Below are 24,713 nucleotides of genomic sequence, written 5' to 3'. Positions count from 1 at the left end.
AATAAGGCACGTGATAACTACGAACGAGAAGTTGCGGAGAAAATCGTGAACCCGGTGTTGATATACAAGTATCTTCCTTCCTGACCACTGTGGACCACAATATACCCGAGCTTTTCGTAGACCGTGGTTATATTGATACGCCTACGGTCAGGGAAATTACGGAGGATGAACTAGTGAATTGTGCAAATTCGAAGTGTGAGCGTCCGACGGGGGAAATTGAGCTGTTGATGTCGAAAGAGGTATCAAGAGTTGTCACATCAAAATGGGTATTCCGGTGCGGAAGCACGTATTGACACTCTCCTTCTGGACTACAAGCGATCAGTCGAGGCTGCAGGATGTTCAAACTTCGCTCAAGAGTGCCCAAAGCTGGTCATCCGTCATATTTTTGATCGTCTCAAGCCACAATTGCTGAAAGACTTGATTGAGGATGAACTTGAAAAGCAGGATCCCGAACGCCTACGTAGTAATAAATTTCGCTATTTCATTTCGGAAGTTGTTCGCTTGGCTGATGTTGTCGAAAACACAAGCACTTGGCAAAACCAGTCTAACGAACGAGACAGGAAGCTGAAGGGGAAAGGTCAGAAGCACAAGGGCCCATCAGGAAAAACGACGGAGACCCTGCCAAAAGCACGCGTGAGTCTGGCAGTCCGTCACAATACAACAAAGGTAAACGCAAACCCCTGCCAAAGTGTCTGCATCCTGAGTGTGGCGAGGAGCACTACTGCAAAGATTGCCCGCTATGCAAAGATAATGACGTCCTCAAGCAGAAGTTGATTGATGCATGGCGCAAACAGAATTTCGGGAAGAGGAAGAAGCCAAAGTTCATGAAACGAATGGCTGAATGGGATATTGACAATCGTTCAACTTTGTCTAGCGCCAAGTTCAATGAAACTATACATGCGTTAATACTCGCAGACAATTGCTCTGAAGACAACTTGATGCTACCGGATATCTTCGCCAAACTTAAATCTAGCAACCCGCACCTAGTTATGACTCAACTTGACAAGAAAATCGTGTACGCGCTTGCCGTAGAGGCCCAAGCTAGTACCGGGACAGCCAAGGTCATATGCGGGAAGACTGTAAAAGCAGACGTGGAGTTGCGCATCCGACATGGGGCTTCTTTACTGCTCCGAAATGTGGAGTGGGCGGTTAGTGATCAACAAGCCGAACATGTTCTTATTGGACGTCCCGTTCTGGAAGGTCTCGGTCTAGACACCAAGAAAAGCCTAGAAGCAGCATCAGACAAAGACAATGGTATCGTAAATGTACCAGACATCCTTCCAAAAGGGAAAGATCTAAAGGGTGGTACACTTGCCAAGATCACGAGGGATGATGGCATATTCCACAGCCGAAATGGAGATGACGGATTCGCTGACGATGATGACATCTACATTGATCTCGGCGAAGACTCAAACGAGGAACTTCATAATACTCTAGCCCCAAGGATTAAGGAGACTAAGGGGAACGGTCTTTCTGAGAAAGGAGCAAAGCAACTGCGTCACATGGTTTTTGAGTTTCAAGACATTTCGGGTTCGTTTGGGAAAGTGGCTGCCAGCAAAAGTTGAGCCCATGAAGGTCAAACTAAAGCTCGGAGCACGTCCAGTTATAGCTAAAACTAGACGCTACAAGGCAGACCAACGAAACTTCCTGAACAGTTACATTTATGACCTCGAAAAATAGGGTTTGTACGCAAAAACTATGCAGCTACGTGGGCGGCAGCTCCGCTCCTTGTACCGAAGGACTCCAAAGCGAAGTTCCGCATGACCGTCGACCTGAGAGAAGTAAATGCTGCTACAGTACCCATTTCCTGGCCAATGGCGCACATCGACTCGGAAGTTGTGGAATTCGCAACAGTGATTGCTTTGCTACTGTTGACTTTGTCAGTGGGTACGGGCAGCTGCCCCTAGAGGCAAATTCCCAGGCCGTGCCGTGCACTGAGGGGGAGAGGTGGGATCCCCCTCTGGCAGAGCGCGCGCGTTCGGGGCGCGTTGGTGGGTTGTCGGGAGACCAACCGTGGGGTAACCGGCACGGGTCCGGGCGCGTAACGTGATAGGGAATTGAAGGAAAGGTAGGGAGATGGGACGCCCGGTAGGGGCGAAGTGACCGGAGTAGCTCGCGCGCGTGGTACAGTACGTCGCTCGGCGCGCGCGGCGTAGAGGTAGGTGGGGATCGGGAGAGGTAGATATCTCGCGTAGTACAGCTGTAGGGTAATACTATGCGCGAGGCTACAACCCCCGTTCCAAAAGCTAAGGTTCTCGACCCAATGCTTCGTGGTGTTGTACTTAGGGTCGGACGTCAACTATATAGAAGTCGACGTCGGGATAAAATAATTATAATAATAATACTAATTAAAATAAGAGGGGCACGACACCCGTGACACGTGGTGGTGGGCCACGGGTGCACGTGGGTAGAACTGTCAGTACTTCGACAGGGCTCCATGGAGCATTCACCTAGACTGTATTGGTGGAGAATTATACACGGTTACTCGTGGTATAGAGGGTACTTATGATAGCGGGATACGCGTCGTGCGCTACAGTGCTGCACCGCGATGAGACGGGGGATTCAGTGCTCTCCAGGCCGTACACAGTATGGTCACACGCAAGGGTATATGCGTTTGTATACACTTGTGTATGCGGGTGAAGCTGTCCAGGGAGTAGCGAGTGACATGCCGACACCTGGCATTCGACCGAGCGTGCACTGTCCTACATATCGCCGACGGCCGGGTGAGAGTCTCGTGACTTCTCTGCTATGTCTATTTCTCTTTTGAGAAAGAGAAATTCCCCTCGACGCGAGGCGGTGACAGGTTCTAGTAGAGTCCACTCAGAGGACTCCGGGCAGCATGACTGACAACGACAAAGACGGCACGGCGGCCGCCGCGCCGGTTGTCACACGCGCGCCAACCGCTGCGAACGACGCTGGAGCAGTGGCGCGTGCAGCCTGGGCGATCGCAAAGTCCGAGCGCCGCGACTACGCGACTGCTGTCACTGAACTGAATTCTGCCCGACTGGTTGGTGAGGGCGGCATCTTCGATCGGGGCCCACATGTACCCATAACGCATATGGGCTACTTCAAGCCCCCTCAAGATGCCTTCCTCAACGAGCTCCGCTCCCGGGACCGGCGATCAGCCAAAGAGTGGGAGTATTTGAGTGCTGCTGGCGTCTGGACGGAGTTGGGGCTTACAGCCCTCGACGTCGCGAGGACGCATGGTGGGACTATCGAAGATATGACAAGAAGACTCGTGCTCGCCGAGGATGCTATGAAGGCGACGCTGGAGGTTTTATCTATGCGGGCGCAATACTTTCGGGACATTACGGAGCAAGGAGTTGAGATCGCGAGACAGATGTCCTTCCTTGTCGAGCAAGGGCATGACGCTGTACTCTCAGAGTCCTACCGTTCGGCCCGGGCTGCACTCACGTCCAAGATGTAAACAGAGGCCGCAAAAAGGTTGGCTAAGGCCAGGCTCCAACGTGCCTCAATCTAGAATGGCAGCTCCCCAGGGGCTGCCACGGAAGAGTGACGGGCCCGCCTTTTGGCGGAAAGGACAAAGTGGGAGTGGGGGGACTCCCAATTTGGAGAGGGGTAGCACTGCGCGCGGATGCATGGCGTACGGAGCTGGAGGCCAGCGCGTATCTGGTGCGTGCCATTCGGTATGGGATCCTGGACCCTCCTGCTGTGCCATTTACAGAGGGTGTGGTGCTGCCCGATATCCCCCAATCAGAGGAAGACAGGAGGTTTGGGAAAGAAGACTTGGAGGCTGGTTGCCGGAGCGGGATTTACGAGCGGCTGGATCCGGATTATGTGGAGAGATGCGTGGAAGGGGGGAAGATGGTATCGTCCGCATTTACCGTTTGGCAGGGCGAGAGAGCAGAGAAGAAGGGACGCTTTGTCGTCAATTCTTCACAACAGAGCAAGCACTGGCCCCGGGGCACTGTGAAGATGGAGACTGTAACGGCCTTCGCGATGGAATTACAGAAGGGAGACATGATGATGTCGTGGGATGTGAAGAGTGGATATCGGCACTTCTACTTGCATCCATCCATGCGCGATATGTTTATTTTCTCCTACGATGGCTCGTTCTACCGGTGTGTTGCCCTACCGTTCGGATGGGGAAGGTCGGTGCTGTGGTTTAGAAAGATGCTTCGGCCGCTCGCGCGGCATTTGCGGGAGAGGTACCGCTACCGAGTGCTCCCGTATATCGACGACTTCCTGCTCTCGCCCTCGCCCGCAACGCGGCCCGCTACGAAGAAGGACTGTGCGCTTGCTCGGCGCCGTCTGGACGCACTATTTGCGCGGCTGGGCATAGTCCGGCACCCGTCGAAAGGTTGTTGGGAAGGAGCGCAGCGTTTAGACCATTTGGGCGTGCATGTGGACACTGTGGCTATGAAGGTTTACATTTCGGAGGCGAGGCGCTTGAAGGTTCTAAGATTGGCACAGGAGCTACTGCTACTCGCTCAATGAAACCGCCGTTGGGTGTCATTGGAAAGGCTGCGGCACTTCTGTGGCGTCGCCGTCTCCCTTACGCTGGCATTGCCGCTCCCGCGCTTCTACACCCGCTCGCTTTACTTCGACATGGCGTTGGCGGAGCGGGAGGAGCGAGGGCCAAGTACGAAGGGGGGTGTTGTTGCGAGCGAAGCGAGCCCCCCACGCAGAGCGGAGCCGGGGGTCTGGGGGCGGAGCCCCCGAAACGGTTTCGGACACCATGGACGGCGTTCTGGTCGGGGAGAAGAGGAAGACACGTTGCCGGGGTCGCGTTCGCCTCTGTCGGCAGTCGCTGCGCGACCTGCGACATTGGCGTTCATTGGCGCGTGGAGAAGGCAGGGACCTCCACAGGCTGCAACCTCATGCAACGATGCACAGCGATGCCGCCGACGTGGGATATGGGAGGACCCTAGGCGACGACGAGGAGGCTGGGTCACCGGATTTGTGGGAGGATCGCGGTTTCTGGACGGCCGAGGATCGGGCGACTAGTATAACGCTGAGAGAGTTAAGGGCAGTGAGGCTTCTATTGCAGAGGCACTTCGGCGACTACGTCTCCCAGCCGAGCGTGAGGCGGCTGCTGCTACACGAGGACAACCAAGCAGTCGTCTACGTGCTGAACGCCATGGTCTCGGCTTCAAAGCCGATGATGGCCGAGCTTCGTCGGCTGCAGAAGATGCTCGTGGTGCTGGGGGTGACAATAGAGGCGCGCTGGTTGCCCTCGGCCGTGAATCGCTACGCAGACGGCCTTTCCCGAACGTGGGACCCGGGAGACGCACGAGCTACGGACCGCTTGTTGCGGTCAATACAGCACGAATACCGCTTGGACGAGGTCGTCTGCAAAGATCGCCCGGTTGGGGAAACGCTGGTGGCCAGGAAGAAGTACGCTCTGACGCAGATGGGGGAGTATTGGGGGGATGGGCTTGCGCGTCTTTGGAATCCGCCATTCGATTTCCTTCCGCTCGTGGTGAGGAAGATTCAGGCCGAGGGCGGAAAGGGGGTGTTGATAGCCCCACACTGGCCAGCGCAAGCATGGTACGCGCGCTTGCGCGGGCTGGCGGAGGAGCTCATCGTGCTTCGCCCTTCCGACCACGGCCCCCCGTTGCTTAAAATCTCGCGCCCACTGAACGCCGCATGGGAACTAGTGTTGGCAAGGATAGGGTAGCGCAGCTGTGGACGGCGGGGATCCGGGATGCGGTGCTGGCAAGGACGGGGATGGAAGGGGAGACGGGAGGTGCAGAGGTAGCGGCGGAGCTGCTGGTGTCGCATGGGTGGAAGGCGCAGACGTGGGCAAACAGGAGCAGTCAGATTAAGAAGTGGTTGGTGTTCTGTGATCAAGACGGTCGAGATCCGCTGCCTACAAACGAAGGGGACGAGCTCGCTTTCCTGGGTTACATGTACCTGGAGGGTAGGGTAGGTCCAAGCTCGGTTCGCAATTATATCAGCGCTGTCTCCCGTTTCCATGAGACTCAAGGGCTACCCTCTCCGACGCGTTCCCCGCTAGTGTCTGCCATGGTTTCTGCGTACATGAACAAGACCGATCGCGATCGACCTGAAGCGCGAAAACGAATCGGGATTAGTGCCGCAATCGCGATGCGTGTGGCAGAGTTTGGCTTGGGCACCGATGTCGTTGAGGAAGTGGGCTCCTGCGCTATGGTTGTTTTCGCATTTATTTTTCAATGCAGGTCAATTTCCGTGGCACACGTGGCAGCAGAAGACATTGATGTCACGGATGCTAGCGTGGATGTGGCCCTGACGCATCGTAAAGCGAAGTCTTATCAACGCCCACTGCGACTCTCCTACCGTCGCAATCCCGAATGGGATGCTCCCGGGCTGTTGATGCTCAGGTGGAAGACACAGCGACCGGCCAATGCTGGTTTCTTCAACCTCCGAGCTGGAACGCGCTTGGGGACTGCGAATTTGAACGCTGCCATGTCATTGTCGCTGCTGCGTGTTGGCGCTGTTCTGCCAAAGGGGTTCTTTTATTCGTCACACAGCGCGCGAATCGGGGCGTACAATGAGCTTTTAGGACTTGGATTCACAGACGCTTGGATCATGAATCGTTTGGATTGGGTATCTATGGAGAAGCTACAGGTCTACTTTGATAGTAGTATTTCTGTCACCGCCGCGTCGCGCCTTATCTTCGCGCATATGCTACCCCAAGGCCAAGCAGTCTAGCCTGCCTCCGTCTCCGCATCGCTCGCACACTCGGCTCCGCTTTGCGCTCCGCGTCTGTATACACTTGTGTATGCGGGTGAAGCTGTCCAGGGAGTAGCGAGTGACATGCCGACACCTGGCATTCGAACGAGCGTGCACTGTCCTACATATCGCCGACGGCCGGGTGAGAGTCTCGTGACTTGTCGGCTATGTGTATTTCTCGTTTGCCCACCCATCCCCGTCAGGACGCCCTTCCCTGGGCTTCCCTCACATGTCTATTCTCTGATATTGTTCTTTCTTTGTTTACTTTTCGATAGATAGTCAAGAGTACTCTCGCTACCGCTGATATCTCGGGTGCGCGGGAGCTCCAACCGTAAACCACCATCTATCTTCACTCACCAACGGGAACACAGAAAGGTGCTGTAAACTCAGTGGCAAACTTTCAGAGCAAAGTTGAACCGTTATTTCATCAGATGAGAGAAAATCTCAAAGCCTGGCTGGACGATTTTATCATCCATTCTCAGGGAGAAGATCAGCTGTTACAACTCCTGGCGCAGTTTTCTTGACTTGTCGAAAGTATGGACTGTTTCTTTCGGCAAAGAAGAGTGTGTTATTCACGAAGGCAGTCAGATGGTGTGGCAGAATCATATCGAAAGACGGTATCAAGACGGACCCAACAAGAGTTTCAGCCTTGCAGGAACTTGATATGCCGCGTACCGCGGGGGAACTGTGCCAGTTTGTGCACTGTCTCAGATGTATGTCAAACTCCATAACCGAATTTGCTGAACGATCCGCTCCGCTAACAGACGTCCTCGAAGAAGCGTACGCACGTACTGGAAGGCGAACGAAGCGATCGATTCAAAACAATTCACTTCAAACTCTGTCCTGGGGAAACAAACAGGAACAAGTCTTCCGAAGTCTACAGGACAAAATTAGAAATGCTGTTCTGATTTATTTTCCAAAGAAGGGCAAGAAGATTTGTGTCTCCACTGACGCGTCAAACCAATTCTGATCGGCGGTGGTAACCCAGACGGATCTTGGAGAGTTACGAAAACCGGTGGAAGAACAGATGCATGAACCTTTAGCCCTCCTTGGGGCACATTTCAAAAATGCAGAAATAATTTGGAGCACATTCGAACAAGAGGTCTTCGAAATTTGCCAAGTGGTCAAGAAACTTGTCTTTCTGACTATCTTTTCCATGACGATCAGCCTACGCACCTATTCACTGATCATCGGTACCTCCTGTTCATATTTGCACCCATGGCTCTCGAGCAGGCTCTAGGAAGGCACATTGTTTGTAAGGTACAGCGTTGGGCGCTGTATCTATCAAGACTCACTTCTGTCATTGAGCATGTGGATGGCGAAAGAAACGTATTCGCAGATATACTCACTCGGTGGCTCAAGGGCTACAGATCAGAGAAACGTGCACTCCGAAGATGCCAAAATTTGCAAGAATTGATGGGATAGTTGACTCGCCTACTTGGGAGGACTACATTTGGCCTTCGATGTACGTCTTCAGAAACTCACAGAACAAAAATCGTCCTGCTCCAGCTGAGGAAGGCATTGAAATTTGTGACGAAGACAATCTCTGGAAGAGAGGAGGTCGCATCTGGATTCGGAGTTTAGACGTAAGGCTGCAGATGAAGGTCTAAGTCGATTCACACTGTAGTCTGGGAGGAAACCGTGGAAAACAGCGACGGAGAGTGTCCTCAGAGAGAACTTCTACTGGAAGGAAATGTCGAATGACATTGAAGAGTTTGTCCGATTCTGCATCCACTGTATTGTGACGCGTAGTGGAGAAAACGTTCCACGGCCGCTTGGTTCGGCGCTTCATGGCTCAAAACCCAACCAAGTAGTGCACATGGACTTCTTGTACATGGGTGATGGCTTTGATGGCATGAAGTACATACTTGTAGTTAGGGGTGACATTTCGTCTTTTGTTTGGCTCCATCTCGCTGCTGCTGCTAACGCAGAGGTCACTGCGCAAGCCATGTACAAGTGGATTGCATCTTTTAGTATCATGGACTGGGTGCTTAGTGATCAAGGGTCGCATTTCATGAACGAGTTGAACGAGGAGCTGCTCCGCAAGTACAAGGTCCGATGTCATTTCACTACAGCCTGCAGCCCATGGGCGAATGGTACTGTAGAGAGAGTATGCCGCGAGGTACTTCGGTCATGTAAGGCACTGCTTTCGGAGTGTCAATTTGCCACGCAGGATTGGCCCGCTATTGTATACTGTGTTCAAGCTATCCTAAATCACGCACCTCTCAAAAGACTTGGGACACGCTCTGCTGGAGTACACAGAACACCACTGGAAGTGTTCACTGGAATTAAGCCGTGTCGTCCCCTCAAGTGTGCGCTTCCCGTAGTCAAATACAAGAATGCTGAGTCAGAGGATGAGTTACAATTGCGCCAAATACACAACATTGAAGAACTGCAGGAGGTTTTGTCGAACATGCATAAGGACGTGAAGCGGCGTATCGATGCGGTCAGAGCTCGTCAAATACTGAATCAAAACGCTAAGACTAATGTCGTGCCAGCAAAGTTTCACTTAGGTGACATGGTACTTGTCCGCCGAGCTCAAAGAAAAGGACGCAAGCTGGGATTTGTCTGGAGTGGTCCGTGGAGGATCTTCAGGGTGCTCAGTCAGTGGGTATACGATATATAATATCTTTTCAAACGGAAGAAGGAAACGGTTCATGCTCGCAGACTCATGTGGTACCGTGGAGATCGAAGAAATCAGGAAATCAATCCCGCACTCTTCGAATACGCAACCCGTTCTGAGACAGCATATCAGAACGTCGAAAAACTGGTGGACATCAGAGATGACAATGGAATTGGCATACTAATACAACGGGCTGGGTTACCCGATGAGGTAGATCAAACCTGGGAACCGTTGTTACAACTCCAAAGCGATATCTCAGACGTTCTCCACGACTTTCCCTTATCATGAGGGAAGGGAGAACTCAAAGCAAAGGCGAAAGGTCAAACAACATGAATTGCTTCTTTTTACCAGAATTAATCCATGGGGAACTGTAACCATTCGCCGGTAAAAATCATCGTGAGGCGGATACTGTATGCTGCACAGTTATCGGTACATATCGGTGACCCTTCGGATTGTAAGTAAGTTGTCGACGTCATAAGATGTTACACGTAATTCACCACGGTGTACATGGACTTCGACTGTACAGGAGAGGCACAGCAGGAAGTACTGTCTGTTTGTTGAGAGCGTTCAACGTTTGCGTGGAATGATAATTGCAAGATTTGATTTCGATTGCCCCATCCTCCGGACTAATAGAGTAGCCTAGGTTCTACATGACCTTTCAGGGGAACTCTGCTTGGAAAAAGGCTAGTGGCATGTGTCTGTGGCACAGGTACTTCGTAACAGAAGCTATAAAGACTCGGAGCGGTACGCAGCCTCGGAGAAGTAAAGGCATCGGACAACGTGAGACATCCGTCTGTGCGAGGTACCTTACCTTTTGCTGTTTTTCCACAAGTTGCTACACACCCAACCTGTAACCTCCAATGTGTCCAGCATAAGAACCGCTTTACAAAACGACTCAACAAAAATAAGTCACTCTCTTCATGTTATTAACCAGCGCACCGCTAAATCTAGTGTATATCGGATCATTAGTTCTCATATATGAGGAAAAAATGTATCTTATTTTTCAATATTCGCGATTTCACTTCGGTTTTTTCGAAACCAGAAGGCGATCACCGCAGGTAAAGCGTTTGCTTGTCAATTCTAGCGAAGACCACCGTGTTGATGCATATAAAGGTATACAAAAGAAAATGTTGACCTACAGAAAACTTTCTCTTTATGTTAAATTTATTCCAGTAGCATAGAAACATGGGCTTAATTGCATCTCATTCGGTTCTAACTTAAGAAAAAATTTAAAACTAGTCAATCTACCAAAGAAAATAGAAATCGTGGCCATCAAAGTTGAAAAGAAATAAGATTTGCATATTTTTATGTTATGATAACGCTTGGTCGGATAGACACTAGGCCGTAACATCGTGCCGAAAATCGGAATAGCAGTTTTGAATATGCTGAGAGACTAATAATCTGATAGAATTGAAGTCCTCAAATGAGTGCTTTCGTTTCGAAGTTATCGACACAAAACACTTCAAGGGTGCTCAAATAATCTTCTTTCTCAGGCATATCTAAAAACGATCGAAAAGGGCATGCGGTTCTCACTAAAATCCATCCTTCCGCAATGCAGAAGTTAAGTGCAGTGACGAGGATATCTTTCTCGTTCTTATTGAGAGGCGCAATTTAAAAAATGAATTGAAAAATGACCTCATAGGAAGACAACGGCCGGATAGATTCTAGCCGTCATCTTCAACGCGCTGCTGATATTTTTCTCCATTCCCCGTGAACGCGTGTCAGTTTCACATACCGAGACACCTCTGTATAGCGAGTGATATCAGCTCGGGCATATCGGCACAGTGAGGGATTTGGATCCGTGTGTGGATGACGAATGTTTTTTTATGTGGCCATTTTTCAACATGGTCTTTTTGCACCTCAGCCACTAAACTTGCAGACAAAAATGAACTCACTTCATTCCCAACTGAGTCCACAACCGTGGCAGGATAAAGTTTGGTGCTGCATATATGACTTTGACATTTACTTTTACTCTATTGGCAGAGTCCCACTGTTCTCCGTCTTCCCGTTCGCGATGCGATGGGTTGCGATAGAGACTGACCTTTCGCGGCCCCGGGAAAAGGAGATCTTGGCTCTCTCTTAAGGTTCCAAGCCCGCCTACTGGCACGAATAGTTAAGAACGGAATGGCACTGGTATGACTTTGTCACAATATATATATTTTTTGACACAAAATTGACCTCACATGAAAAATCGCTGCCGTCCATAAACTTGGGGCGGGGTGGCAGAGGGAGAGTAGGGGGAAGTCGTTTCTTGCCTGGGCATGAAGTTAAGGAGCCCCCACCTGGCGTTTGCGCAAGGAGGGCATGACGATTCAAGCCTAACAGTCGCTTGACGGGGGAGTCTTGAGGCCTATGTGAACACATGCGTGCATATGTGGCATGCATTTCGGATGAAATTGCTTTTAATTATGGAGATTCCGGATGCGTTAATGAATTTGATTCGACGACATGGCGGTCGGAATCTGCCAAGAGACAAGCCCCTTCGAGTCTCCGTGGCCTCGTGGGGATGTGGTGCGTGCAGAATTGAATGAAAAACGTGCATCGAGTAAATTATGATCTGAGCCCGGTCTCCGAAAACGGCAACCGGTGGAACAACCCTCAAACGTTGCTGCAAAACTGAGGGCTGTGAATCGTCGAAGCTTTGCCTCTTTGATAATTTAGCCTACCTCAGGAACATGCTCAACGCTGACATAACAATTTCGCCCCCGCAGTTACTGCGCTCCGTCCACGTGCATTGTTTTGTCATGGTACAAAATTAATAAAAAGTACATGCTAGAGAGAGGACCTGTTTCGCTTAAATAATATCTGCATTTCAATATTGCTTTAGTCCTCCCCTTCTATTTCTCGGCCACCGTCGCAATGTGCCCCCTGTATCTACCAACGGCCGGGCAAGTGCGCCACGACAGCCGACGAAACTCCCCGTCCGCCGCCTCCTCCTCATGCCATTTCTCCGCTGTTAACCTCTATATAGGTCATCTGTTACCATCCACGGCCGACCGCAGCATCCAATTCCTCATCTTTCTACAACCCCACATCCGCTTGGTCAGCTTCCCCCCCTCCCACGCACCCTGTTGCATTTCCCGTCCCCGAGAACCAAGAATAATGTACTCCCGCGCTCTACTGTCACTCCCTGTCGCCGGCATGGCCGCCGCTTACACCGCCTCTTCGTCCTCGTCAAGTCGGCCACAAGCTCTACAGGCCCCTACGCCGCAACCACAGGCACCTCGCAAGCGCTACAATCGCTTTGCCAAGGACAACGTGGATGACGTGCTCGACCTCAAGCGTCACCAGCGTCCCCCTGTCGGGCATGCTGCGCTCAACTCGGGGTTTGCCGTCGAACTCAGCTCATGGTGAGCCCAATGTGACGTTGGACCGTCCGTCGCACTTTTCAGCCTCTACCCTCACTCTAACTTCTGCTCAGTCGACCACTGGCAGAGACTCGCAAATATCCAACACCTCGTTCGCAGGCTGATATCATCTGCGACCTAACCACGCCCGTCGCTTAGATATTTTTTCTCAAAGCTTTCTACATAAACTACTGTTCACGATAAGACGTCGTGCCTTTATTCTCCTCTATCATTGTATAGTTACTTCGTTGAAGTGCTACCTGTATTCATTTTGCATTGTCCGTCCCATTGCTGCAACTGCAACTCTATCTCCGACAGCGACACTCATTGAGTCGAAATGATCTTGCAGCGGGGACAACGCTACTCCTTTGAGCCTCTCTCTTCAGCTTGCTCCTTAAATATTACGATGCGTCCCCATGACTTCGACTTCTAGACCTGACAGATTGACTAACATCAATAGCTTCAGTCTCCCTTTTACGGCGACAAAATTATTTCATGGCAGAACCGAGATGAAATCTTAATGAATCCTAGAGAGCACTCGTGTGTGCAGCTTTTCCTCCCACACGCCTTGAACTTTCGTCTATAAGTAGCGGCACTTTCGTTCATGATGGCTTGGCACAACCCAGACAGAGCTCTCTGTAGTCCACATCAAAACTGCTCCTCAGGACCATCAAAAGCATCCGTCTTTGAATTCTGTTCAATTGTTTGAACTGCACAGCATGTTCTCGTCAACAGTTCGATGCCTTGCGTTTTTGCTGCTCGTTAGCCTCTGTGAGCGTATATCTGGCCGAAGGGTGGATATGGGTTCCATACAGAAAACCTATCTTGAGTTCGGGGGAAAACCAGTCAACAGTGCCCTACTTGAATACAATGATGACAGCCTCGGGGGACTTGAGCACAATGATGACGGCTTTGGGTTGCTGCGCAGTCTAACTGTGAAAAGAGAGGAGGATCCTTATCAAGAGTCTATGCGTATGCTCTACACATACGAACAACAGGCTGATATTTTTAGAAGGGCATTCAATAAGGACGATGACCAAATCGCAGAGATTCTTGCTGAGCCTGATGCATGTACCACAATTCAGACATTTTTGGAGTTTATCTTCGACAATGCTTTCGACCTTCTGTCACATGGAGCTGGCACACGAAAGGAACAAATGAGGGGTTTCCAACAAGTCGTGCATATGCGATTTATCCTGAAAGCAGTTTTGATAAAACAAGAAAGGCCTCTGAACGAAGACGTGAGTGCTGACATATGTATTGACAAGGTTTTCGTTGCTGCGTATGGACTGGTGAAAGGGATGCTCATAGCAGAAGCAAAAATGGAAGGCACGTGGCGGGATTCAGTTCCAGAGTCTACAGAGGAACAAAGAATTTCTCTGAACAGCAAAAGGGATCATGTAACTACAACTACACTTGATATCGATTTAAACCCAGACTTTGTTAAGCCACTTCCTGGTGTCGATTACCCGGACTACGAGGAACCTCAACCTTCGATGGAGTATATGGAAAACTGAATAGGTAGAGAATTGTTGCAAGAAGCATCACTGCACAATGCGAATTGCTTCTTTGTTTGCTGGCCCGTAACATGTGAGCATGATCCATATTAAATTTGTAGTACTCTAAAAGCTTGCTGGATACAAGTTTGCGGAAGACCCTTCTGCTAAGTGCGCAAGGCCCTTCTGCTGAGTACCCAGAAGTCGTACAGTCATTTTCAGGCTCGCGAATGGGGCAGATCGCCTCGATAAAGAAAATGAACGTTCTTTCTCAATTATCGTTGAGGCCCTTTTAATGCAAAAGGAAACAAGACTATAAAGTAGGCTAGTCCTTTCTCTCAACCATGAAGATTTAGGGACTAACACGCCGCTGCCGCCGTCTCCCCCCCCCCCCCCCCCCCCCCCCCCCCCCTCCCCCCCTTCATGCTGCGCAATATCTCTGTTTTGCAGTTGAAGAATGTGCTCTATGCTGGGACCGTATAGCGATAGCAAAAGAGCGAACGAAACCGAAGCTCAGCAACGCTTTTGCAAGAGAAATTGACTTCAACTGATATATTTGTATGGTTTATTTTCAGCCAGGCCTTCGATGGGAAAGGCGGCCATGCTTACGAGGTCGTATTTTTTCTGTAAACTTTTTGTAGTAGGAGAGGTATAATACTGTACCGTTGGTACTGCGTCTTGCAACAAAAGCGTTTCCCCCATTTTGGCTTTGTGAAGTAAATGGCCTGCACAAGGACATCGCCAGTACCTGAATAGTGCGTGCAGAAATAGCTCCCAACCATATCCAATACGACACAGTTGACGTAGTCGCTCGAGCTGTCCGTGGACATGTGTTGTTCACCCCGTCTTCACCAATTCTGACGGACACGTGATCGTCATTGCAAACGTGTAATTTCTTTGCAGCTTGGAGGCTGGCGCAGTGGGAAAGCTTGCGGCCCTGGTGCCGTGGTCTCTGGCTACAGGACCGAGGAAGGGGCAATATCAACCATTCCAGACAGCAATGTGAGCACCCATGTTCCTCCCTAATTCAAAAATTTCAAATTCTTCTTTTGGCGGGAGAGTGTTAGACTTCCTACCAGCGCCCTGGCATGATTTAGCCAGCCGCCATTGAGGAGCTGGTCTTCTCCGACACCCTAGTCGACTGATTTCGTGCTCTCTATTGAGAAATAAGGCTGAATCATGCCGGATGAAAACTCTGCTTCGCAAGCAGCTGAAACTGCCGAAGAAGAAATCGAGTCGGACAAGGAGGCAGCGCCAACTCCGGTAGCCCCTGAAGTTGTACCCTCTACGGCCCCTCCCTCACGGCTCGCGATTCAGCGATTGCGTCTTGAAAACTTCAAGAGCTATGGCGGGTGCATTGATGTAGGCCCATTCCACAAGAGCTTCTCAGCTATTGTCGGTCCAAATGGGTCGGGTAAGAGCAACGTCATCGACGCGATGCTTTTCGTTTTTGGGCGACGTGCGAAGCAGCTTCGTCACTCAAAGCTTTCTGAACTGTTGCATAATTCGAGCGCCTATCCTAAGGTCCAGTCCGCGACTGTGACCGTTTACTTTCATGAAATCATCGATACGGGCGATGGTGAGCTTGACTACGAAGTCGTTTCTGGTTCTGAAATTGCAGTTGGAAGGACTGCGTTTCGGAACAATACCTCGAAGTACTACCTCAATGGAAAGGAAGTGAAAATGGGAAGGGTTGTTGAGCTGCTCAAGTCGAAAGGTGTCGACCTTGACAATAACCGCTTTCTCATTCTTCAAGGTGAGGTCGAGCAAATTGCGATGATGAAACCTAAGGCCGTATCTGCGCATGATGACGGCCTTTTGGAATATTTGGAAGATATAATAGGGTCGAACAGGCACATTGAAGCCATCGGAGAGAGTGCCAGGCAGATGGAAAGTCTCAACGAGGAACGAGGGCATAAAATGAATCGCGTCAAGGCTGCTGAGAAGGAGCGCGACGCCCTCGAGAAAGCAAAAGTTGAAGCAGAGGACTACCTAGATAAGGAAAGACAGCTTTTAACAAAGAAGCTCAAGCTGAATAGTGCAAGGCATCAAGATGTGGCCATGTCCTTCAAGTCGAACAGTGAAAAGCTTGCCGAGGCGACTGAGAAATACGAAGCGTTCAGAAATGATGTGAAAGAGAAAGAAGTGGGGCTCAAAGAACTCGAGAAAACTTTCAAAGAGACGCAAAAGAGTGCGGACGTTGCCATTAAGACCATGAATGAGGCCAAAGATAATTACTCTGCATATGAGAGGAAGGATATCAAGCTGCGCGAAGACATCAAGGCTTTGAAAGCGAAAGAGAAAAAGCTAAAGGCCGCCAAAGTTCGAGAAAGCAAGCGCGCTGAAGACAGTGAGCAAAAGGCTGCAGGTTTTCTCCAGGAAAAACGGGATGCTGAAGAGAAGATTATTGAGCTACAGGCCACATTGCAAGGTGCCCAGGAGAAATTTGACAAAGTTCGTGACAAGCTTCGAAAGGAAACCGAGCCTATTCGACAGCGCCTAGAGGAGAAACAGCTGGAGTTGTTGCCATTTTCGGAAGAAGTGAATAAGTGTCGAAAGGACTTGGAAGTAAATCAGTCAGAGCTCAAATTCTTGACCGAAAAGCTACAGGCTCCAAGCAAAAACCTTTCAGAAGCAACCGCCTCGCTTGGGCGCATAGAAGAGGAATACCATACCGCACGGGAAACTCTAACCTGTCTGGAAACGGAGAGAGGTCAAATCGAGCAAACTATACCTGGTCAAAAGCATGCTGTTATAGAGAAGGAAGCGATTGTAGGCGACTTGTCGTCATCTTGGTCTACAATGAGAAAGCGTGTGGAAGAAGCACGATCAGCAAATGATGATCTCAAGACGCGCTCTAGATTACACGCTGGTATTCTTTCCGCGTCTCGAAATGGTGAGCTACAGGGAGTAGTGGGGCGCTTGGGAGATCTTGCGACCGTGGAGCCCAAGTATGCAGCTGCCGTCGGCGCTGCAGCTGGGTCGAACCTCGATTGCATTGTCGTTCAGAGTGCTGAAAATGCACAAGCATGCATTCAGTTTCTTCGTCGGAAGAACTTGGGACGGGCGACCTTTGTCATTCTGGACAAAATCATGTACTTACGTGCACAGATGCAAGGATGGGGTTCTTCTCCTCGCCGAGCTGATGGTCCTCGTCTCTTCGATTTCCTCCAAATCGCAGACACTGAACACTGCACAGCAATGTATTATTCGCTTCGGGACACACTCGTGGCAGACTCTTTAGAGAGTGCACGACGAATGGCGTTTAAACCAACTAGACAAAATCGCGTCGTCAGTCTTCAGGGGGAACTTATCGAGTCATCTGGGGCTATGACTGGGGGTGGCAGGGGGCCTTCCCGGTACAGGCTGGGGTCAGGAAACGCGAACAGTTCTCACCTAGATCAAAGAGAGCTGCAAAATCTTGTGCAAAGAATGGACTCGGCAAAAGAGCAAATCGAAGCGCAGACAGTGCAGATTCATGATTTGAAGAAATGCGTTGTTGCGGCGAACTCTCGATTAGATGAACTTCAAGTGCAAGTTGCAAGATCAAAACTTGAGGTGGACTCACTGTCGTCAAGAAAAGACTACATGACTTCTACAACCATACCAGGGCTTCAGAAGCTTCTGAAAGACATGGAAACGAAAATCAAAAAGAAAACATGTCAAGACACTAAACGAAAAGGACAGTTGGAAAAGTCAGTTGAGTCTAGCGAGAAGTTGCTCGAGAAGGCCCTCGCTGCCTGCGAAGGACTGGAGGCCGAAATAACTTCGCTTCAAGAGCAAATAGTTGCTTCAGGGGGTTCGTCACTCCAGAACGCAAAGGAGGCCGTTGAGAAGTGTCATTCCGAAATTGCCGATTTAACCAGCGTTGCTTCGCGCACGTCGTCAAGAGCGGCGGCAGCCAAAAAAGCAAGCGAAAAGGCCCGTGAGGCAACTGCGGCCGCTGAAGAAGCGATCACGTCTACTCAGGAAAGCATCGCCGAGGCTCGGAGACAGAGCGAGGAAATGCTTGACGACGCTGAAGTCGTGCTGCGGAAGTATCAAGATACCGAAGTGGTTCATAAAGAGTGGGAGGAGAAAGTGGCAAAGATACAGGCTGAATATTCGGAGGTGAAGAATGGATTGAAGCAGGTCAGAAGGAAGGAGGTATCTCTATCAGAGGCCCTTCAGGATGTAAAGCGTGTAGCAGCGCATGACAAGCAGGAACTTCGTATCCTGCAGAAGAAGGAGCAAAATATGAAGGCCAGGCTGAGGAAGCTCTCTCTGGTCTCTGTGGACATGCAAGTAGCAGCCGACAGCGCAGATGCTGAAGAAAAAGATGTCGAAGAGACACAAAAAAAGAGTAATGAAAAAGAGAATTTGGTCACGGATGGCAATGAGGAGCAAGACGCCAACGATCCCATGGATTTGGAAACAAATGGTGTGGGTGCAGAAGATGAGGTTGAAGAACGTGAGGAGTTGAAAATGTCAGCGCAGGATCAAAAGCAATTGTCGATGGAAATCACAGTATTGGAAAGTGAGCTTTCAAAGCTGAGTCCGAACATCGGGGCAATCGCGGAATATCAAAGCAAAGATGCGGAGTATAAGTCGCAAGTGAATGAACTAGACGCGCTGACAGCCAACCGAGATAATGCGCGCAAGCAGTGCGACTCGCTTCGAAAGATGAGGTTGGATGAATTCATGGCCGGGTTCAGTGTCATCACGTTGAAGTTGAAGGAACTTTACCAGATGATCACGCTTGGCGGTGATGCTGAACTTGAGCTGGTGGACTCTCTCGACCCCTTTTCGGAAGGAATTGTGTTCTCTGTTAGGCCACCGAAGAAGAGCTGGAAGAATATCTCCAATCTAAGTGGAGGTGAAAAGACCTTGAGCTCTCTTGCTCTGGTATTTGCTCTGCACCATTTCAAACCAACACCTTTGTACTTCCTTGACGAGATTGACGCGGCACTTGACTACAAGAATGTCAGTATAGTGGCAAACTATGTGAAAGATCGAACTAAGAATGCGCAGTTTATTATTATTTCTCTTCGCAACAATATGTTCGAGCTTGCCGATCGTCTGGTCGGGATATATAAGACGCACAATACTACGAAGAGTGTCACGGTAGATCCCGCTGCATTCGTAATGCCGATACCAAGGCAGCCGGACTTGACTGCATAGAAAATAGTTGACGAGGACATAAAAATCGCTGCACATTTGTTTATTTGTAATCATTCAAACTCCGCACTGCAAGCTTTAAAATTGCAGAAACCGAAAATAGACGCCCTATGCGAGTCCTTCTCATGGTACGGCAGAAAGCTACCACGCCGCCCCCGGTGACTGTCCCACGTGTTCCTGGTACCCCGTCAAGCATTGGTACAAGATAACCAGCCTGTCTTGACATTCATTCCTCACCAACTCACGCTGTCCTCTACGTTGAATAGTTTCCGAGCGAGACGCCATACGCGGTTTCTCATTGTCAGAGCCGAGGCAAATTAAATTTCTGCGTGCAGCGCAAAATCACTTGCCACTGATTCACAACGATTCCTTGCTCACACTGTCAAGATGGATGTCATGAAGCCGGTGCTCGAGATGCTAGACAAAATCATCAAAGACGTCGAACAAGCGCTAGCACCTAAATCGGCCGAACAAGGAACTCCAAAGGCAGATCGTTTATTGGCGACTAATAGTGATACTTCGACAAAACCACAGCAGCCGAAAAAGAAGAAGAAGGAAAAGAAGCCGAAACAGCCAACGCCCCCGGCGGCTGATCTGGTAAGGTCGCAGTTTCTACAATGTGACTTGCGAGTAGGCCGAGTGACTGAGGTTTCCTATCATCCCCAATCAGAACTTTTGTACGTGTTGAAGGTACGCTACAGCGACGAGGAATTGAGAACGATATGTGCGGGTCTTCGCAACTATATACCTGAGGAAGAGCTGAAGGACCGTATGGTAGTGACGATTTGCAACCTTAAGCCACGACCGTTACGAGGTATTCTGAGCGAGGGTATGGTTCTTGCGGGTAGCGTTAAGTCTGATGACGGAGTGAAAGAAGAAGTTGTCATTCTTGCAGCTCCAGCGGCTGCAGAAGACGGGTCTATTGTGATTGCTGAAGGTATTGATGAAGAGAGAACCGTCAAGGACGGAAAGTTCGTGTCCGGCAAGACTTGGGATAAAATTGTGCCTAGGCTCAGCGTCAAGGATGGGACTGCATGTTATGACAGCAAGCCGTTACGCACTGCAGCAGGTGTCATTACGTGCCAGCTTCCTGATGGAGCAGAAATTCATTAGGATGTCTTGAGCATGGGGACGGATCTTATCTGACAGAGCTTCTTGCTCCCTGAGACCGTTGCGAATCCAAGTAACTACGAGGTGCAGCGACGGTCTTGTATAAGGCTAAATGCTACGCTCTACTTCGCCTCGCCTCTCATCGCCAAAATTTAGAAATTGTGAAGCCTTGGACAAGGTCCAGAGAGCATGATATACATTTACATTATCTAATAAACTACGCCGCAATTGGTGAATGACTAGGCAAGAAGGTCTTCGACATCCTCATTTTCCCAATCTTCCCCCTCCAAGTGCGGGACAATGCTCATTCGTTTGCTTGCGAAGTTCATACCAGTCCTCAGTCCATCCGCAGCGCTGTCTCCCTCAGTCCCATGGTTTGTTTGAATGGCTTGGAACGGAGCCCTGGTTGGAAATCGAGTCTCATTTCCAACGTCAACCCCAGTATTACTATTCTCGCAGTCCATCATATCTACATCTTCATTCTCCCAAGCTGCTGCATTCATAATATTTCTCGTTAGACTTGATCGACGCAACTTGGGAGTCTCCGGAGCTTCTCCATCACCCATGGTTCGGCTTCTCCTCCGCCCCAATGAGGTACGTAGCTTTTCTACGTTGTCTAAACATACGTCTGCATCCGAAAATCTTGAACTTGTTCGTCTGAATGTCTTCCCCGGTGTTCTGCCGGGTCCAGCACCGCTTGGAGCCTGGGCGGAAACAATGGGGTCTGGTCGATCAGGCAATCCGTCTTTCTGAAGCTCTTGTATGCCCGGTACGCTGGGAACATCTGCTACATCTGCCATGACAGCATCATTTGTTTCAGGTTCTTCTGCCATGTTAACCTTACGGTGGAATTGCGCATTCGCGTCCGCATTCTCGCTCTCAAGGCTAGCTCTGCGAACTGCACGAAAACTCTCAAGTGCCGAACCAGCCAGCCTCTTGACACCCACCGACTTTTGTTTCTCGACGCGATCAGACGGAAAGCCGCGGTCAATGGTGTTGCCTTTCGTGCCAAGAATGTTGCGATTAGCATTTGTGGTTCGCTTTGTTACACGATTCCTGACCCCCATCCTGTCCGCAACCGGCGAAACCTTTCTGGGGCTTGTATTTCTTGATGAAGATGGCTGGTTACGCCTGGTGCTCCTGTTCACCCCTGTCATGCTGACATTACCGCCCGCACCACTTCCCCTCTTTATCGGAGTGTCGCCTCTCGTGTTACTGAGACGCCTTGCAACCGGAGATATTCCCGAAAGCCCCCTCATCCCTGGTACAGCAGATTTCGTTTCCTCCTCTGCAGTCATATTCAGCTTTCGGATAACTTGCTGGCTGCCAACGCCCCTGGCTGTACCGCTAGTACTTGTCCTGCGCGTATACGGACTCTGCTTCAGTGGCTGCCTAGACACTGGAGCAGCTAGGGCTGGTATTTTCCTTGACACTGAAACTGGACCGTTCAGTCCCCCTGCCGTTCTATCCGGAAGTGCTCTCTCACGAGTTGTACGTCTTCCAGAGGCGTCAGCATTTGTCGTGGGGCGGCCGTACGGCGAACTTGCTCCAGGACCTCTTCTAAGGGCGGGGTTTTCTCTTGTGCTGGAGACTCGACGCCCAACGGGGGAAGGGTTTGGCCTCAGGCCTGAAACACGTCGTGTTCCAGTGTCAGCTGGACGAGACATGCGTTGAGGCGTAGGGATTGTTGATTCACCCGCTGTACGAGATGTGCGGCGAGGGGTGGGAATGCCCGATTCGCCTCCATTGCGAGAAACGCGGCGTGGGGGGGTAGGGATGCCTGATTGGCCAAGTGTGCGAGAAACGCGACGAGGGGTGGTTGGGAGGCCTGAATCGGCTGCGTTGCCGGAAAGGCGGCGAGGGGCTGGTATTGATGATGATGTGCGAGAAGATCGACGAGGCGTAGGAATAGATGAATCATTTGCGCGACTGCGGGAATGGCGCGGCGGGGTGGGAATGGAAGATTCGTTTGCGCCGGCTCGGGATGTGCGGCGAGGCGTGGGGATCGAGGACTCATTTTGAGTACGGGAGTTGCGGCGGGGACCTGGGATAGCGCTTTCTCTGCCTGGGCCAGGGATACGTGAAGTGGTTGACAGACGATTGACGCGGCCGCGCGTGGCCGCGGGTGAGGGAATGTTAGACATGGTTTGGCTGGAACGCGTGGTGAGCAGCGATCACTACAAAGGTGGAGTTCTTGAATGGAGCGCTTGAGAAGGGAAGGGGGCTGGTGAGGTGCGGGAAGAAATGGAGTTTGGAAGATTGCATTTCCTTGCGTGGCACAGTGCGACTCGCGAAAGAAGGAGGTGGGGAAGCGGACGTGGTGTTGCAACGAGGCGGAGCGAGATGACTGCAGCACCTTTGAAATTTCAAATTTGGAGGGAAACTGTCCCGTTTGAATATACGTCCTTTTAAGACCATCGAAGGCCGCACTTCAGATCCCAGAGCCGATTGGCACCTTGGTCCACAGTAACTTTAGGTCTCATTCGACCTTCTACACGTGTTCTACTGTTTCATTCCTGAGATATGCAATCATCCAATCAGACAGAGTATCTCAAAATACGTACAGTACATGCAAATCATTCACTGATCACCCATGCCCTGGCCATGCCAGAGCACTCAAGGATGTCAAACTCGTGAATATTCACCCTACTTGCTTGCTCATCCACCTTCTTCAGCAGGACATTTCCACCACAGCAGGAGCACCCGCTCAGGCCCCTCCCTACAATGCACCTAGGATTCATCGCCCCCCTACTCCCCTTTTGCATCACCGACACCCCGCAACCAAATCGCCATCCACGACGCCCAACACCCACGAGAATGGTGTTACACAACCCGCCCAGAATCCCATCGGGTCCACACTCCCCTGACGCAAATTGCTCAAATTTCCGTCCGCTACACAACCCTCTTTCAGAAACGCTAGCCATCCTTCGCTCATCTCCAATAATGCTCTGTGTGCGCATGGATTCTCCCTCCACTGCCATATCCGCCGCATCAGCCGCAATTCGCGGTGGGATTCGCTGCATAGAGATCGCCTTGACGACTCCCTCTGCACCCTCTATCATTCGCACTCTCAACACAAACTTTCCCTCCGCTCTTATCGGCGCTGGTACAGTTCTCACCCCGGCCGACGTGTCTGCTGCTGCCGCGGCCTCAGCAAGGTTTGCTCTCTCGCCAGTTACCGACGCCGCTATCATCTCTGAAATACACAATGCTGGGATGCTGGCTGTTCCGGGTGCTGCGACACCCACGGAGATATACAATGCGTATGCAGCTGGGGCGATGCTGGTCAAAGTGTTCCCGGTCAACTTGTTGGGTGGCGTCGACTTCGTCAAGGCGATGCAAGGGCCGCTAGGACACATCCCTTTATTGCCGACAAGTGGTGTAGATGAAAAGAAACTGAGAGAATACTTCGCGCAGCGAAATGTCGCCTGCGTCGGTGCGAGTAGACAAATATTGCCAAAGGAAGCACTAAAGAGTGAAGAGTGGGCTGCCATAGAGGAAAGAGCACGCATATGGGCCGGAATCGCAGGAGAATACGCCACCTTCTCCGGTAACGAGCGGTAACACTTGTTTCTACGATTTCTTTACGCAGGTCTCGCACAGGTCCAGCATTCGTTTTCGGACGTGTCCCGTCATTTAAATAACTTAAACTTTGAAAAATGTTTCTTTACTTGCGCCCGTGGATACGGCCATGCCGCCAACGCCGTCACAAAATCTTCCGGCTGCTCCTTCCAAAGCACGAACTCGACTTCGTTGTCGCGAAGCCGATCGGCAAGTTTGAGTAGCCCCGCCTCATTCTTGGCTTCCAGCACAACAGTGTGCATCTGCGCTGGTTCTTGCTCCCCGCAGTATTGCCTGGTCAGTTCGCTGCCACGACTTGCCCAGACCGCGGCTACAGATGCATGCACGGCTTGCGCGATCACAGACCCCGTCGGCCATGTAGCAAGTAGGTCGCGGCGCACGACGACGTACTGCACTGCTGGCTCCTCCATTGCCGAGCGGCTGGGCATGGCGGATTCAGCCGGAGAGTCCATCGTAGTGGCATCTGTCGGTGATGACGGGGACGGATGCGACATGCTAGAAAGCACGCGGTTCTGTTTTGGATTAAGATGAAATGCTCCAGCTGGTCGGTATGAGCAGAGACTAGACCGATTTGCCCCCAGGAAATCACGTCTTGCTGAACGTGTGAGCAGTTGCGCGGGGGGGATGAACGTAGGAACGAGGACTTTTGCAAGACGTGTGGTCATTCCGGTGCAAACTTCCAAGGCGACTCTCTGATATCACGGAGGCAGGTGCACATATCCC

The 24,713-nt window shown here is 50.9% G+C and overlaps 8 protein-coding genes; 5 read left to right on the top strand and 3 right to left on the bottom strand.

The window, feature by feature from the left end:
* Positions 1-7,584: 7,584 nt before the first annotated feature.
* On the bottom strand, positions 7,585-7,833 carry CHC_T00006245001 (hypothetical protein). The gene has a single exon (XM_005718361.1). It carries the CDS (start codon positions 7,831-7,833, stop codon positions 7,585-7,587), a length of 249 nt encoding a protein of 82 aa, XP_005718418.1.
* Positions 7,834-8,530: 697 nt separating this feature from the next.
* CHC_T00006244001 (hypothetical protein) lies at positions 8,531-9,301 on the top strand. Its single transcript, XM_005718360.1, has one exon. The coding sequence runs from the start codon at positions 8,531-8,533 to the stop codon at positions 9,299-9,301; it is 771 nt and encodes a 256-aa protein (XP_005718417.1).
* A 2,856-nt stretch (positions 9,302-12,157) lies between these two features.
* On the top strand, positions 12,158-12,652 carry CHC_T00006243001 (hypothetical protein). Its single transcript, XM_005718359.1, has one exon. It carries the CDS (start codon positions 12,158-12,160, stop codon positions 12,650-12,652), a length of 495 nt encoding a protein of 164 aa, XP_005718416.1.
* Positions 12,653-15,320: 2,668 nt separating this feature from the next.
* Positions 15,321-19,698, top strand: CHC_T00006242001 (hypothetical protein). Its single transcript, XM_005718358.1, has 5 exons — positions 15,321-16,463; positions 16,617-17,609; positions 17,796-18,503; positions 18,582-19,262; positions 19,573-19,698. The coding sequence occupies exons 1-5, from the start codon at positions 15,321-15,323 to the stop codon at positions 19,696-19,698; spliced, it is 3,651 nt and encodes a 1,216-aa protein (XP_005718415.1).
* A 14-nt stretch (positions 19,699-19,712) lies between these two features.
* On the top strand, positions 19,713-20,673 carry CHC_T00006241001 (hypothetical protein). XM_005718357.1 is given in 2 exon segments: positions 19,713-20,411; positions 20,412-20,673. 1 exon segment carries the CDS (start codon positions 19,713-19,715, stop codon positions 20,409-20,411), a length of 699 nt encoding a protein of 232 aa, XP_005718414.1. The 3' UTR covers positions 20,412-20,673.
* A 119-nt stretch (positions 20,674-20,792) lies between these two features.
* Positions 20,793-21,161, top strand: CHC_T00006240001 (hypothetical protein). Its single transcript, XM_005718356.1, has one exon. It carries the CDS (start codon positions 20,793-20,795, stop codon positions 21,159-21,161), a length of 369 nt encoding a protein of 122 aa, XP_005718413.1.
* A 1,823-nt stretch (positions 21,162-22,984) lies between these two features.
* CHC_T00006239001 (hypothetical protein) lies at positions 22,985-23,920 on the bottom strand. The gene has a single exon (XM_005718355.1). The coding sequence runs from the start codon at positions 23,918-23,920 to the stop codon at positions 22,985-22,987; it is 936 nt and encodes a 311-aa protein (XP_005718412.1).
* Positions 23,921-24,040: 120 nt separating this feature from the next.
* Positions 24,041-24,655, bottom strand: CHC_T00006238001 (hypothetical protein). Its single transcript, XM_005718354.1, has one exon. It carries the CDS (start codon positions 24,653-24,655, stop codon positions 24,041-24,043), a length of 615 nt encoding a protein of 204 aa, XP_005718411.1.
* Positions 24,656-24,713: the final 58 nt, after the last annotated feature.

This window comes from Chondrus crispus, genomic scaffold (assembly GCF_000350225.1).
Source record: "Chondrus crispus Stackhouse genomic scaffold, scaffold_39, whole genome shotgun sequence".
In the NCBI taxonomy this organism is placed as follows: Eukaryota; Rhodophyta; class Florideophyceae; order Gigartinales; family Gigartinaceae; genus Chondrus; species Chondrus crispus.
Note: the sequence above shows the minus strand (reverse complement) of the source record. Positions and strands in the feature narration are given on the sequence as shown.

Bases quoted from the DNA above. Each gene is read 5' to 3' on its own strand.
- CHC_T00006245001 (XM_005718361.1), bottom strand. From the start codon at position 7,833: ATGGAAAAGATAGTCAGAAAGACAAGTTTCTTGACCACTTGGCAAATT.
- CHC_T00006244001 (XM_005718360.1), top strand. From the start codon at position 8,531: ATGAAGTACATACTTGTAGTTAGGGGTGACATTTCGTCTTTTGTTTGG.
- CHC_T00006243001 (XM_005718359.1), top strand. From the start codon at position 12,158: ATGTGCCCCCTGTATCTACCAACGGCCGGGCAAGTGCGCCACGACAGC.
- CHC_T00006242001 (XM_005718358.1), top strand. From the start codon at position 15,321: ATGCCGGATGAAAACTCTGCTTCGCAAGCAGCTGAAACTGCCGAAGAA. The intron at 16,464-16,616 runs GTTCGAGAAAGC...AAGCTTCGAAAG, and splicing joins AAAAGCTAAAGGCCGCCAAA to GAAACCGAGCCTATTCGACA. The intron at 18,504-18,581 runs GTCACGGATGGC...GCAGAAGATGAG, and splicing joins GTAATGAAAAAGAGAATTTG to GTTGAAGAACGTGAGGAGTT.
- CHC_T00006241001 (XM_005718357.1), top strand. From the start codon at position 19,713: ATGCTAGACAAAATCATCAAAGACGTCGAACAAGCGCTAGCACCTAAA.
- CHC_T00006240001 (XM_005718356.1), top strand. From the start codon at position 20,793: ATGGCTTGGAACGGAGCCCTGGTTGGAAATCGAGTCTCATTTCCAACG.
- CHC_T00006239001 (XM_005718355.1), bottom strand. From the start codon at position 23,920: ATGCGTGCTCTTTCCTCTATGGCAGCCCACTCTTCACTCTTTAGTGCT.
- CHC_T00006238001 (XM_005718354.1), bottom strand. From the start codon at position 24,655: ATGACCACACGTCTTGCAAAAGTCCTCGTTCCTACGTTCATCCCCCCC.